This window comes from Garra rufa, chromosome 13 (genome assembly GCF_049309525.1).
Source record: "Garra rufa chromosome 13, GarRuf1.0, whole genome shotgun sequence".
Classification (NCBI taxonomy): Eukaryota; Metazoa; Chordata; class Actinopteri; order Cypriniformes; family Cyprinidae; genus Garra; species Garra rufa.
In genome coordinates, this window is record NC_133373.1 from 38,642,517 (window position 1) to 38,658,121 (window position 15,605).

Genomic DNA, 15,605 nt, shown 5'->3' on the forward strand with positions numbered 1-15,605 from the left:
ACAGAAGTTATGACGTTTAGCTGATGGTGTGTTTTCTAACATGATTGACAGTCTCCTACTACAGGAACGTTTCCCCTAGAGCAAAAGTTAAGTGTCTCGCTCAAGGACAAGATGGAGGTTCAGGGCTCACGTTATTATTCTCTCGAAAAATCAGCCGCTTTAAGATTACTTTAAGGCTGAAGTTTAATTCTGTAATCTGCTATAGATTGTGTGATCATACAGTACAACAGCATCATCTGGAGATCTCAACCAATGATCAGTGATTTCAGAAGAAGACCTTGTGTCTTGTCAGCAGCAGTTTTCCAAGCAATGGAAAAACAGTCAGTGTGAGCGTGATCATAAATAAAATAACAGTAAAGATTTTACTCCCAGAATAGTTTTCAGTCTTTATATACATTATAAAAGGAAATGAAAAAGATTTCTACATTTCTCTTTTTCACCTTGGCTGCTCAAATCTGAACACTGTCAGAGCTGCTTTAATCTTAAAGGCACCGTACCTTTAAAAGCAAGCTAGTCTTTGATCTTCTGCTTTAAATTCTTCTAATTTAATTACTTCCAATTTTTTGTAGCTTGTGTGAATTTTCATTATACTTAGTAGTAGTAGTATTAATATTTAGATACAATAGATATTTTATTAAATATTAACATTAAATTGAAGAGAATGAGACAAAAGTGTAGAGTTTGGCTGTATTTATCTATATTTTCTGAAGCTGGTGTTTTGATGTCTCTGTTCTTTATAGTTTATCAGAACAGGTTAATATCATACCCTGTTCTCTTAGAGAAAACACACAATACAGTATAAGCTTCTGTGTTACAGTCTATCCCAGTTTTGTGAGGAAAAGCACAGATTTCTATACGGATGATTGCAGAGTTTGTGTTCTTGTTTTAATGTGGTTCTGGCAGATCCCTGTGCCGGTGTCCTGGTTTGATTAACAGCGTCCAGCATTTCCCTTATGAATCCTGTCCTAGATTGTCATTCCTTTTTGCTGGACCGTTGTAGCCACACACACACACACACACACACACACACACACACACCGTTACATTGTACGTCAAAGATGTGCTTTTGTTGTAACCTGTCAAACCTTTGACCTTAAGTGTAACTCATGGTGAGGTTACACATGCATCATTCAGCACTTATGGGGTAGTTTATTGCGGGGCAGGTACCACTGCGTGATGTAGGAGCCTCTGTGGGGCTTCAGGGCTGCAGCAGCGGGAGCCGTACGTTGCTGTGGTTCAAGCAGGTCATTTGGATTGACCTTTCCTATGAGTGATTGACAGGTAAATGACAGTTGCGCAGTGCCATAAAGATGATGAAGCTTTGAGTCTGAAAGGTCAGAGGAGACGTTACTGAGGAAGCAAAGCATGATGGGAACAGAGGGCGGAACACACCGGGTCTGCTGAACAGGAGCTTCTCTAATGTCTCATGACCTGAAGGTTTCTGAAGCTTCATCGGCTCAGATGGTTTTTAGAGTTGAATTTAAGTTTGAGTGAATTAGACTTTCAGTGTCTTTTTAGGTTAAAGAACATCAGAAATTGCATGAGGTTTGAGGGTTTTATTATTAAAGGAAAATTCATACTTTTATTCATGCACAGGATTGATCAAAAGTGACAGTGAAGCTTTCTATTTCACATAAATGCTGTTCTTTTCAACCTTATATTCATCAAATAATTTTGAAAAATAAAATGTATCACAGTTTCTACAAAAATATGAAGCAGCAACTGTTTTCAACACTGATAATAATGTTTCTTGAGCAGCAAATCAGCATATGATTTCTGAAGGATCGTGTTACACTAAAAACTGAAGTAATGATGCTGAAAATTCAATATGTATTACATTATTAAACAGTTGTTTTAATTTGGAATAATATTTCACACTATTACTGTTTTTGCTGTATTTTTGACCAAATAAATGCAGCCTTGGTGAGCAGACCAAAAAAATGCACTGATAAATGCATCTTAAACTTAAATAATGTGTATGATAACAGATACTATGCTCTGGCCCTGTAAACAAGAAGCTCTGCTGTTGACAGAAATGGTAAAGCTGGAGGGGGAAGTGTTTCTGTCGTTGCTCTGTCCTCATTAGCCTCTTTTTATTGAGGAAACATAAAACCCCATCAGAATCCATAAACCTGCAGCCCTGATACTAAAAATCCAGAAGATGTTCACTAGACAGTTTGGCTCTGAAACACAGCTCAGCACATCTGAAGTCTGCTGTGTCATTTCCTCCCGTCAAAATCCTAAAACAGCCGATCCTGAGTAGAGGATGATGTTCACAGTGTGCTTTTGAAGCTCTTTATGGTGAGTTTTAATTTTAAACAACACAAAATGCTGCTTGAAACAGATTTAGCTTCCTTTATATGATTCATTTCAGATTAAAACTGAATATTTAGTGAGATGAAGAGTTGATTTTGTCCACCAGGATTTGATTAGTTTGTGAAAATTGGCTAATTATAACTTAATTTATATTATGTCAGCAAAGTAGTCATTTCAGAGCTAAAGGATGTTATTAATTTCTGAAAGATTATGATCATTTTGCCTTTTTAGAATAACTTTGACTTATGAATAATAATGCCAGAGATGTTAATTTAGATTTTTGGATTCAATGTCTTGAAGTTTGGAATGGAAGCTTGTTTCCACCACAGGATTAATAAAATAAAATTAAAAACTGACTGTTTTATTGCAATTCTGAAACAATATCAGAATTTTAAAAAGTCAGATATATAAACTTATAAATTCAACATTTTGAATTGCAAGATATAAACTAGCAATTCTGAGAAAAAAAGTCAGAATTGTGAGATATAAACTTGCAGTTGTGAGAGTCAAAATTTCCAGAACTGCCAGAAGTAAACTCAGAATTTATAGAAAAAAGCCAGAATTGCAAGATAAACTAATTTCTTAGAAGAGAATTGTAAAATTGTAATACATAAACTCACAATTGCTAGAAAAAAAATATTGTTTGTTATATTTTATCTCACTTTTTTCCCTCAGAATTGTGTCTTGCAGACTTTGAGAAACAAAAATTTTGAGATGAAAGTTGTGACAACCTGTTTTTTATTCTGTAACAAAACAGGCTTCCGTAGTTTGGCTTGTATTATTTGTCAAGAAAGCACAATGCTATCAGCAGGTGTGATTCATTCTTAATGAATCCCTCCAGTCTCTAATCAGAGAAATGACAGTAGAATCGGATGTGACTTCGCTTTTAGATCAGCGCACAGTGTGGCTGAAAGATCATATAACTAAACACAATTACTCACCTGTGATGTTTCTGCAGGGGAATTAGGAGATAAAATGATGACACAAGTTCCTTCCTTTAACTTGACTCTGCAGACGTATCATCCCTCAGTGCCCACACTGTGTTCCCTCGCTCCATTTCTCTGTCTTTCTCTCTCTCTTAATGAAAACTGCTAATGTTCAGTGAAGATGCATTAAAAGCTACTCTGTTATATTTCTTTTTTATGCTCCGTTTGCACTGAAAGAGAGATGCAACAAAACTAGAATGATCTCTTTACGATCAACAGAACTGCCTGTGCTTTGCTAATTACAAAAGGACGATTCTACTAGTAAAATAGTTTTGTTGCATTGCTTGCAGTGTTGCAATGACATGCACTTGTGAGCGATGTTGATTGTAAAAAGGTACAGTTTATTTGTAGAGTTACTTAATTAAAACAGGATATTTTTGTTTTGTTGCATTGCAAACTTGCAGTGTTGCATGGTTATGCAACTGCAGTGCATGCAACTTCATTGATTAAAATGGGAACATTCTAATTTTGTTGTTCACTCGGAGTGTTTGTGTTTTTGCAGTGTAGGCAGCTTTGTTGGTTTTGTTGCATTGCATGCTTGCAGTGTTGCAGGATCATGCATTTTGCAGTATAGACAGCTTCAGTGATTACATAAACATATATTTGTTCTGTCACACCACTGACAGTGAGAGTTTTATAGAGATTATATTTTGAAAATTCCAGTTGTGTTTTCTTGCATTTTAGCAGAGTCTCGTGCTTGCGCTGTAACAGCTTTGTTGATTATAACAGGAACATCCTAGTTCTGTTGCATTGCACACTCGCAGAGCCATGTGTTTGCAATGTAGACAGATTAATTTTTTATAAAAGGAGTGTTCTAGTTATGTCACATTGCTTACAATAACATGCACTTGCAGTGTTGTAGATTAAAACAGAAACACTGTAGTTGTGTTTGCATGCTTACAGTGTAGAAAATGCATTGTTTAAAACAGAATCATTCTAGTTTTGCATCGCATGATTGCAGTGCTGCACAATTATGCAATTGCAGCATAGACAACTTCATTAACTAAAACCATAAAGTTTTGTTGTGTTCACTTGCAGTGTTTCAGAGTTGCATGCTTGCAGTGTAAAAAGCTTTGTTTATGATAACCAACATTTTAGTTTTGTTGCATTGCATGCATTTGTTTAGTTTTGCATCTATTGAATGAGCACTGTGCTACGTCCGAACAGATTTCATTACTCTATGTATAATCATTTTTACTGTGTTAATTAATTTTAAATCAATTTTTTAAACGATCTTAAATGTTCTTAAATTCTCTGTTTTTACTGTTGTGATTATTATTATTAATTCTTATGATTTTTATGATATTATGATTTTAATTCCTTTTATGTACAGCACTTTGAATTACCATTTTGTATGAAATGCGCTATATAAATAAACTTGCCTTGCCTTGCCTTGAAGTACTTTATACACAGCTTAATTGAAGGGGTGTTCTAGTTCCATCTTTACCCACCTACGCAGTGTTGCAATGAAATGCATATATAATGAGTTATTGATTACAACTGGAACATTTAGGTTGTTTCTCTGCATTGTTGCAGAGTTTCATACTTGCAGGTTTGTTGATCATAACAGTTGCATTTCTCATTTGTAGTGCTGCAGGATCACAAGTCAAGTCAAGTCACCTTTATTTATATAGCGCTTTTAACAATACAGATTGTGTCAAAGCAACTGCACAGTATTTAAACAGAACAATAGTGTGTAAGTAACGCATTATTGTAAATAATCAATTTTCAGTTAAAGGCAGTTCATCAATGAATTCAGTGATATCATCATCCAGTTCAGTTCAAATAGTATACGATATCGCTGGAAAGTGTCCCCAACTAAGCAAGCCAGAGGCGACAGCGGCAAGGAACCAAAACTCCACAGGTGACAGAAATGGAGAAAAAAACATTGGGAACACATGCACTGCCTTGTTGATTCTACCAGCAATGTTTTGGTTTTGCTCCATTTCTCACTTGCAGTGAGTCAGCTATGTTAATTTGAAACAGGATTTTTTGTTGTTGTTGTTGTTGTTGTATTGCACACTTGCAGTGTTGCATGGCCATGCATTTGCAATGTGGACGGCTTCATTGATTATAAAATAAGCATTTATTACTGTCACATTGCTTGAAATGACATGCTCTTGCATTGAGTCATCCTAGTTGTGTTTGCTTGCAATGTTGCAAGCAAACTTTGCAAACTTCTTTGATTAAAACTAATTCTAGTTACATGATCTATTGCATGATTGCAGTGATGCAGGGTCATACATTTGCAATATAGACAGATTCACTGATATAAAAGGAGCGTTATAGTTCAATTGCAATGAAATGCAAAACTGCATTATAACTGGAGCATTCTAGCTGTTTCTTTGCATTGTGTAATGCTTGCAGTGTAGACAGCCTTGTTGATTCTATGTTGTTGTTTCATTGCATTTCTAACTTGCAATGTCAGCTTGTTTAAAACAGAAACATCCTAGTTCTGTTGCACTGCACTGTAATGCTTTCTAAGACAGCTTTATAAAAACAACAACAACATGATATCTTTATTATTAGCATCACTGATAATGGCATCATTCTAGTTTTGTTGCGTTGTTGGTTTGCAGTGTTGCCGAGAAGACAGCTTTATTCATTATAATGAGAGTGTTCTAGTTATGTTGCATCACGAAACAGATTTGTTTATCCTAAAGCTCCTCTTATTCCCACCGGTAGCCGCCACATCACTCGCTGTTAATTTGCATAAAGTTAAACTCTCCTCAGCAGCGTTGCATCTCCTGTGGTTGCTGATGCTAATATCGCAGCAAATCGCTGTCAGTGTGTCACTCGCTTGCAGCGTAGACACAATGTCTCACTCATTCCTGGAGGAAAACTGATGACACTGGGTTTTCTAGGGTCGCTCCAGTGCGCTCATCATCACGTCAGTTTGACAACATGGCGGTCGGGCCCAAAACATGTGTCAACATCTGCGGGACACGTCTGGGGGAATGAGAGGGGATTTAGCTGTCAGAGTCTGAATCTGTAAGAATGAAAGTGTTCACCCACATGGAAAGAACCTATATGAGGATATATGCGCATATATGAAACCTATATGCAGTATATATGCACATATATGATAATATATATGCTGCATATATGCGCATATATGCCACATATAGGCAAAATTGAGGTGCATACAGGCCATATAGGTCTCCTGTATTGCTTCTTTATATCCACATATAAGCCCTATATGTACATACAAGATATGTCTCCTATATAGCTCATGGCAGGATCTGGTAATTTTAGCTCATATCTCACTTTGGCAACTGTCATACATGATGCCTAGCTCATATTTTCTATTATCAAGGCAATAACTAAGAACTAACCAAAAAAAAAAAATGCAAAAAACTTATGTGCGAACACGTGAAATTGGTATCACATGTAATTGGCATGTTATAGAATTTAACTATGGCAAATAAATGAGAGGAGATGGAAAGCTATGATGTCTGCACGTTTTCCTGAAACATTTACAGGGTCAATTCTTTCTTGTATGAAAATAGTGGAAAAGTATAACAAAATGGTTTGTCGTTTTTTTTTTAATTTTGTCAATCAAGTCTTTTTTCCAATTTCAAGTCACTTCCAGATTCACATTACAGCTCATACACATCCACACATTCACTGTTACATCCACCAAATGCAATGCAAAATGCAATGTTTTCTGTATTGTCTTAAAGCAGTTTCTAGATGAATATGGCTGAAAGGTCATTACAGTCTAAATGTAGCAAGAAAAAAAAATCCACAGAACATACATTCAAGTAATCATCATCATCATCCCACATTTATCTGAGCATTTCACTGTGCTTTTATTTATGTTGTCTAGCAGCTTTGGATTTTAATCATTTTACTAATATATAGGTAAACATATAGGTGAACATATATATGCATATGTGCACACATATATGCATGCATATATGTACCTATATAGGTACATGTATGCACGTATATATGTGCATATATGTACATATAATATAGGAAAACGGACAAGTTTATATATGTCACATATATTAAAAACCTATATCAAAACCTATATGTTTATATAGGTTATTTCCGTGTGGGCAGACGTGAGAATGAGTGCAGGACAGATGTACGCGGCGAGGAGTGACAGCGCTTCCCAAACCAACAGCGCATCCAGACGTTTTAAGAGTCTCCGCACATCTGTCATGAGATTGCACCGTCGTGAGATTTTGATCAATCCTTGTGGGTGCTTAGGCAGGGCTATGAGGAACTGCATTTTTATTTTTTTGTTGTATTTGGATGTTTTCAATTCATCTTCATTGGCGCACTATTTTCTCTGTAGCAACTGTTTGGATTTGAAGTGGTGTCCAAACACAGCAACACTGTTTATTACACAAAAGTAAACAAAGAGCCTTAAAATCCAACATAGACAACTCCATTTATTATAAAAGGAACATTCTAGTTCTGTAACATCTCTTGCAGTATTGTAATAACTTGCACTTGCAGTAATTCAATATAATTGCAACATTCTAGATTTGTTTTCTTGCAGTGTTGCAGAGTTGCATGCATGCAGTGTATAAAGTTTTGTTGATTATAACAGGAACATTTTAGTTTTCTATTATGTGTCATTTGCATTGTTGCAGACACTAGTTTTGTTGCAATGCATGCTTGCGGGGTTGTATGATTATGCATTTGCAGTGTAGACAGCACACTGATTATAAAAGGAGCATTGCAGTACACAGCTTTGTTGATTATACCAGGTGCATTTTAGTAATTGCATTTTTCACTTGCATTATTGCAGGATCACACACTTGCAGTATTATAGTTTGCCTTGCAGTGTTGCATATCAGTTGCAGTTGCAGCTTATATAATTCAAATGGAAACATTCAAGGTTGTTGCATTAACTTGAACTGTTGCACAGATGCATGCTTTTGTTGCATTTCTCACATGCAGTGTTTACCATACAAAAGTAGGCAAAGAGCCTTAACTCTGTTTTGTTTTATTATTTTATTTTTAATCACTAGCTCCTGTTGGCCTTGGGAACATGCAGTGTTTAGAACCAAAATATTTATATAATAATTCTGATTCATCAGCATTTGAAACATTTATGTGCAAATATGCACTTGTTGTGAATTTTGCAGAAATCCAAACCTTTTCTGCACATAAGTAAGAACATGTACACATGTAAGTAAATGCTTGACCATGTTTGACCTTTTATGTCAATGACAGAAGATATACGAAGAAAACATTTTTTTTTCTTTAGTTTATTTGAGCTGTCCGTAATTAATAGCAGCACTTTATTATTTGCAGTCAGCATTGCTTTTTTTCTCTGCTGTCTGTAAACCGACGGACCAGTTGAAAACCACTTTTCTGTAACATCTTTCTCTCTTTCTTTCTCCAGAGCCTTAATGCATTCAGAGAATCCAACTTTAGGACTCAGACGCCAAAGCCAATGAGACGCCAGTGAAACAAAGCCAGAAACGCCACAATCATCTACTACAGAAACAGAATGGAAGATCTGCCTTCTTGACAAGTCACGATGCATGAATATCCACGGTGTGTTGATGTACCTACATAGACACAGCCGCTTCTTTTGACCCTCTACATTTGGACTTTTAACCACGACTTTAATCGGCAGACCCAACATGCTTGCCGTCCATCGGTTGTGACTGGAGTTTGGCGGCAGCATGCGTCCATGGGCGGGCTCCTGGCGCTGGATAGCGCTGGTCCTGCTGGCCTGGGGAACGTTGCTCTTTTATATCGGGGGACATCTGGTGAGAGACAACGAACATGCGCCGCGCTCCAGCCGTGAGCTGGCGAAGATCCTCACCAAGTTGGAGCGACTGAAACAGCAGAATGAGGACCTGCGGCGCATGGCTCAGTCGCTACGGTAAACCGGCTCTCTACAGTAAAATAACACCACTTTATATCTAATTTCCTGAATTTAATACTTGTTTCATACTAATATTGGGGTGTTGATTCCAAAAAATGTGTCTGTTTTGCTCTAGCATGTCACAATTTCTCACAAAATACAGTATGATGGATTTCATAGCACTTGTGCTTTCAACAACAGTTAAGAAGTGTTGTTTTATCCCCAGGGTTGCCAAGTCACTAGGGCTACTTTTACACTGTTGCTATGGGTTGTTTTTTGGTCCGCAGGTTAAAGCGATCTTTCTCCCACCGACGGAGAATGACCACCTTGGGAAGAAAACGGAAAAGATGCAATTAGGCTAGTTTTGGGCTAGTTTTAAATGGCAGTTGGGCTGGTTTTGTTTTGCAGACCAGGCAACCCTAATTTTCCTTTAATCAGCAATAAAAATGCCACAAAGACATTCCTGTCTTCCTCTGAGCCAGATGACAACTATTTGTTCATTCTCAGCCCATTTTCACATGTTTGAATGATTATCAAGATATTCATTTATGCTTAATCATGATGTAAATTTTATTTTAGGAAAAAATATATATGTACTGAAGTTTTTATTAATATTCTTGAGCTTAGCATTATTAAATAAGGTAATATTGGGCCTTTTTTGCAAATCATCTGAATTTTTGCGCACCATTATCCATTATTACAGCTTTTGGCAAAGAAATAGTTCGGCCAAAAATTACAATTTCTTTATTTTCTCACCATCAAAAATCTTTTTTTATCTGTTTCACAGATTAAACAAATACCAGCATACGGATTCGCAACAAATTCAGGATGAGAAAATAATAGCAGGATTTTTATTTTTGGCTGAAGTATTGCTTTAATGTTGGCATCTGTGCTAGAAAGACCAGATGAGACAGGGATAAGATCATTTTCTTGCTTGATTTAGAATCAGAATCAGAATCAGAATCAGAATGAGCTTTATTGCCAGGTATGTTTGCACATACTAGGAATTTGTTTTTGTGACAGAGCTCCACAGTGCTACAGAATGACAGTGACAAGACGATACATATTATAAAAAGAACAATATAGAGGTATACAAGACAGACAATGTGCAAAAATAGCAAAGACATTTGAATGGAAGTAAGTATGTGCTTTAAATAAATAACGGAAAAATGAATAAAGAATGTATAGTGTTGTATGTTCCACGATCAAGTGTTCATGAGATGGATTGCCTGAGGAAAGAAACTGTTTCGGTGTCTGGTCGTTCTAGTGCTCAGTGCTCTGTAGCGCCGACCGGATGGTAACAGTTCAAAAAGTGAGTGTGCTGGATGTGAGGGGTCCAGAGTAATTTTGGCAGCCCTTTTTCGTACTCTGGATAAGTACAGATCTTGAAGGGTAGGGAGGGTTGTACCAATGATTCGCTCAGCAGTCCGGACTATCCGACGTAGTCTTCTGAGATCAGAATTTGTAGCTGAGCTGAACCAGATGGTAATTGAAGTGCAGAGGACGGATTCAATGATGGCAGAGTAAAACTGTTTCAGCAGTTCCTGTGGCAGGTTGAGTTTCCTCAGCTGGCGGAGGAAGTACAGCCTCTGCTGGGCCTTTTTCACAATGGAGTCTATGTGAATGTCCCACTTCAGGTCCTGAGAGATGGTATTTCCAAGGAACCTGAATGACTCCACTGTGTTTACAGTGCTGTTCATGATGGTGAGTGGGGGGAGAGCAGGGGGGGTTTTCCTGAAGTCTATGATCATCTCCACAGTTTTGAGCGTGTTGAGCTCCAGGTTGTTATGACTGCACCAGACAGCCAGCTTTATGCTGGTTAGTGTTGGTTTGATGCTTTTGTTTAAGGTTGTGTTGCTTAGAAGGAATATTGTAGGGTTTATTTGATATAAATTAGAGCACAGAATAAGTAAAGAGTCGTTCACACAGGACACGTTCTTGTGTTTAAAAGCAGCTTGACAGTCCTAAACAAAACATTTTTTTTTTACTTTGAATTGCATTTAACTTGACCCAGCATCTTATTCAGTGTTTTTGTCTGCTGTAATTGTGAAATGTTGTCAAATTACCTTCATTCAGGGACAATATTTTCTAAGTAAATATTGATGTATGGAAGTATTTACATTTTTAATTAATTGACAGTCTTAGCAAAAGCATTTGGCATGAAGATGCATTGTGTGTTCTTTGTGAATAATATATTTAAGGTTTGGTTTGTGGTGTCAAGGCTGTGAGTTTTGCCACCAAAGAGCCTTTCTAACATTTGCAGTGTTTGACCCGATTCTGTCTGATGTGAGTTCAGTACCCTGGATACAATGTCAGCTCTTGTGCTCCTAAAAGAACAAGAGAAATGGAAACATATAAGCTTCAGTAGAAACCAAATCCCATGTTTATAAATGTTCTTCTGAGCAAAACTGAGCCAAATAGTCAGACAGTAGTTCCCAACCAAGGCTTAAAATTACATATATTATTATTGATATAGTAATTTAATATGCAATGTCATTAATGTAATATATAATTTATATTTTAATTTTTTACTTTTAATATCTATATATATTTTTTGTTTGTTTGTTAGTTTTTTGCTTAGGATAAAAGCATCTGCGATTAACTTAATTAAAATGCTAAAATAAATCACAATGTAAACTGAAATCATATTTATTTTCCCCTCAATAACTATTTTTATTGAAGCACAGAGAGTTCTTGCAGTGCAGACGGTGAGCAGATTTTGTGACGCGTGACTCAGAGCTCAACTCAGACAGGACGGCATGTGAGGAGTTTTGCAGGATGTTCTGGGGAGACATGAGGGAGGTTTTCTGAAGTTCTGATGGAGAAAGTCAAGCTTTATAAAGAGCTTATACTGAGGAGAGAAGACTGAGGAGAATTTGGTGCTCTCACAGTTTCATTGGGTGACAGTAAATGTCAGAGGATTGTGCAATATGTTTGAGAAAAGTGTTTTTGCAGAGGACCTGGAGAAAATGCTGTTCTTAAAAGGATTATCAGTGAAGTAGGATTCCAAGAAATAATTGCGGATTACAGCTGCCACAATTAACTGATTGTGAAAAGTGTTGATTACAGCACAGTGCTGCTGTGTAAAGGAAGCATGCTTGAAACTGAACCAAGATTTGATAGTCTGTAGCATGTAGTTCCTCAAAAACAGCCCCAGAGAGCCAATCTATGGTCCATGAGCAGTGAATAGAGCTACTTTGGTCATTTGTCTTTGTCGGGCTGAAGTAGGGGCATCTATTTCAGATATAAATCTCGATCTGATCAATGTCTTCTGTGCTTTAATTCCAAACAGATCGTCCATCGTGGCTCATGTGTGTCGGGTCTCAGTCTCCCATTGATCCGTTCTAAACCTGGAGGTCCACAATATCAATCCCCAGATCTCTGATAGCTCCAGCGGTGTCCTTGGCCCGTGGAACCGGAGGAACATTGATTATAAAACAGCTGTATTTAGTGGGGTTTACTAAGGGAAGGACTAGTGCTCATACAGTCCTGTAGAACTGATGCTTTTGACAAAATAATTCATATTATACAAACAGACAAAAAATAAATATTATATGTTAATATGAGAACAAATATAATATATAAAATAGTTTGTTTTATTTTTATATTATTTTATGATTTCCTGTAATGTGTCTATATAGCCTGTTTTATATTTTTATTGTATATTAATTTTAAATAATCATAGTACCAATAACAATAATAAATATTATATTATATATAACAATAATAATAATAATAATTATATAAATAATAATAATATAAAAATATAATAATAATATAAAATATAAAGTCTAAGTATTACTGCACCCATATTGAAACATTTGTTGAGAACTTCCATTTCTCCTAAAAATAACAAAACATTTTCTTAAATGAATATTTTCAACAAAGCATTGTTCAAATGCCTGAAGGTACACATATATTGTTTTATGTCTTTTATACATGCACATACTATCATCATAAAGTGATGATAAAAACATTTTGGACAGATACATTAACATGGGAATTGATGCTCAAAGCAATAAAATGTTTGCAGCCTTTGCTGATGTGAAATGGAATGGTCTCTGACAGCAGCTCGACTATCTCGACTGTGCTCGACTGTGTGTATGTGTGTGTGTCGTCCATTATTATGAAGTTTTCTCCACACATCATAACATTGATTTGTTTCATGGAGACGCAGCGCTTCAACCCCTCAGGCTGACTGAAGATATGTGTGCTTTCTGTCAATATCATTATATGTGCAATTAAAATGGCCACTGAGCTCTAGAAAATATTCAGCCACAAACATTCTTCAAAAACACACACAATAAACATAGAAAATGAAATAGCTTCTCTCTTCACTAAAAGCTTTTTTATGATTAAGAATATTGTCCACTGACTATCAGCAGAAAAGTTCAGCTTATTTAGTGTTGTGTTGACGACATTTAGGGGTGATTGCCCCAACGTTGTCATACAGTTGCTGGGGTGTTCTAATTGGCTTTAGCGAGTTGCTATGCAGTTGCTAGGGTGTTCTATGTGGATTTAGCACATTGTTATGCAGTTGCTCAGGTGTTTTAAGTGGTTTAAACATGTTGCTAAGTGGTTACTATAGTATTCTGGATGGTTGTAACTAGGGATGCACGATATGAAAAATTCTAACCGATACCGATAGCCGATAATTTAGTCCTTCTTTTGGCCGATGCCGATACCGATACCGATAACCAATACATTCATATTTTTATATGATAATTTTGTGCACACAGGAGAATACAAAATCTAAGATAAACTAATGAAATTTATATTATATATCTGGGTCTAACAATCATAGCAAACAGTCCTGACTCTTCAAAAATGTTTTTATTTTTTTGTGTAAGGCACCACAATTCTAAATAAAATAAAATGCTTTGACATTTTGTCAACCTGGAAAAAATGAAAAGTGCGTCATGGAGTAAAGTCAGATGTCCAAATGTCTGTGGTAAAGCTTACATGTAGTCCATTCTTATTGATCATATTATGAATGTGTGCAGCAGCCAAATCGTACAAGGCGGGGAATAAAACATCAGAATCGAGATAAAAACGTCTCAACTCTTCAGAATTCTGCAAGCGCAACGCAGGTCATGTGACATGAACCAACCAATCAGCTTCCTTTCCCTTAGTAACACTCAGAGCCATATAAAAAGAGAGTTGCGACACGCTTTGATCTCGCCGCCGCACGGTCACGTGGTTCATGGAGCTCTCAATAGTTCCAAACAGCTCCGCGCTGTCAATGTGTTTGAATGGAGTTAAATAGGATAGACAGCAGTTTTACTATATTTGCAGCAATTTCGAGTAATTATTAACACATAATGTGCATTGATTGTGTATTGATAACTTCTCTGAATACGCTTTACAATCGCATTTTATTCTGGGGAGTGACAAAGAGACATAATTAATATGTTCTCATACTCTTTGGCAGTCAAATGTGACCAAACACCTTAAGTGTAACTTTTATTCAATTAAATAACTGTAATATATATAGTTAAGTTCTATTTAGTAAATATTTTGAGGAGGGTTTTTTTTGTACTTAATATGTGCAATAATGATCCTGACCATTTAAAAGATAACATTTTCTAATATAGTATTTAGATTACAGTTAGTGTAATATTTAAGGTTAAATACATCTGCATGTGTATTTGGACATGATCAAACACTTTTTTTTATACAGTATGTTTCGATTTAACGATTTAATGTTAAATAAAAAAAAAGTAATTTACTCTTGTTTTATGATATTCAAATATACAACATAAGTGAATATTATAAAAGGCAAGCAAAAATGGCATTTAACATAATAGAAAAGATGAAAATAATGTTTAAAAAACACAAGGCAACGAATTGCATTCAGCATACATTTTTATCGTGTTTCTTGAATGCAGTCTTTACTGAAACTCATTCAACCTCCTACAGTGAGAGAAAGATTGCAGAAAGACTAAAAACATAAAAATATGACAACTAGTATCTGGTTATGGTCGCTATTACGGTGTTTCTCACGTTATCCAGCTGCATTTACAGTTTAACTGTTTATTTTTTAACGATAAACATTAACTATAACACGCTTCATAAAACACCACTATTGGCCAGTTTTCCGAGAGGTCAACTGATGCGTTAAAATGTAAAGAAATGCAGTAATTTCTTCAATATACTTGCGACTGTGCTTGAGAAGCGCTGAAATGAATGGGCTTCAATGGAGGAGCTATTGGTTGTTTGGAACTATTGACCGCTCCATGACACGCTTTACTTCCGCATTCCTCAGTTCCTATGGAAGCCTATGGGAGTGTCGCAACTCTCTTTTTATATGGCTCTGGTAACACTGAAAGCACTGGCAAGGTGGAGAAACGGCTTATCAAAGCTGTACAGGAATAAACATTTTTAAATAAATTTGATAACAGAGCTACTGCAAGCGATTTTAATGCTGAAAATCTATTTATTTTTTGCTGAAACTACCGCGTCTTTAT

At 36.2% G+C, this 15,605-nt stretch overlaps 1 protein-coding gene across 1 annotated transcript in view; it reads left to right on the forward strand.

Moving 5' to 3' along the window:
- LOC141283390 (alpha-(1,6)-fucosyltransferase-like) overlaps window positions 1-15,605 on the forward strand; it is an 88,783-nt gene that overhangs the window by 43,886 nt on the left and 29,292 nt on the right. The window contains exon 2 of the mRNA XM_073816676.1: window positions 8,668-9,156. Coding sequence (XP_073672777.1) covers window positions 8,954-9,156 — 203 coding nt within the window. The 5' untranslated portion in view covers window positions 8,668-8,953. The remainder of the gene's footprint in view (window positions 1-8,667; window positions 9,157-15,605) is intronic.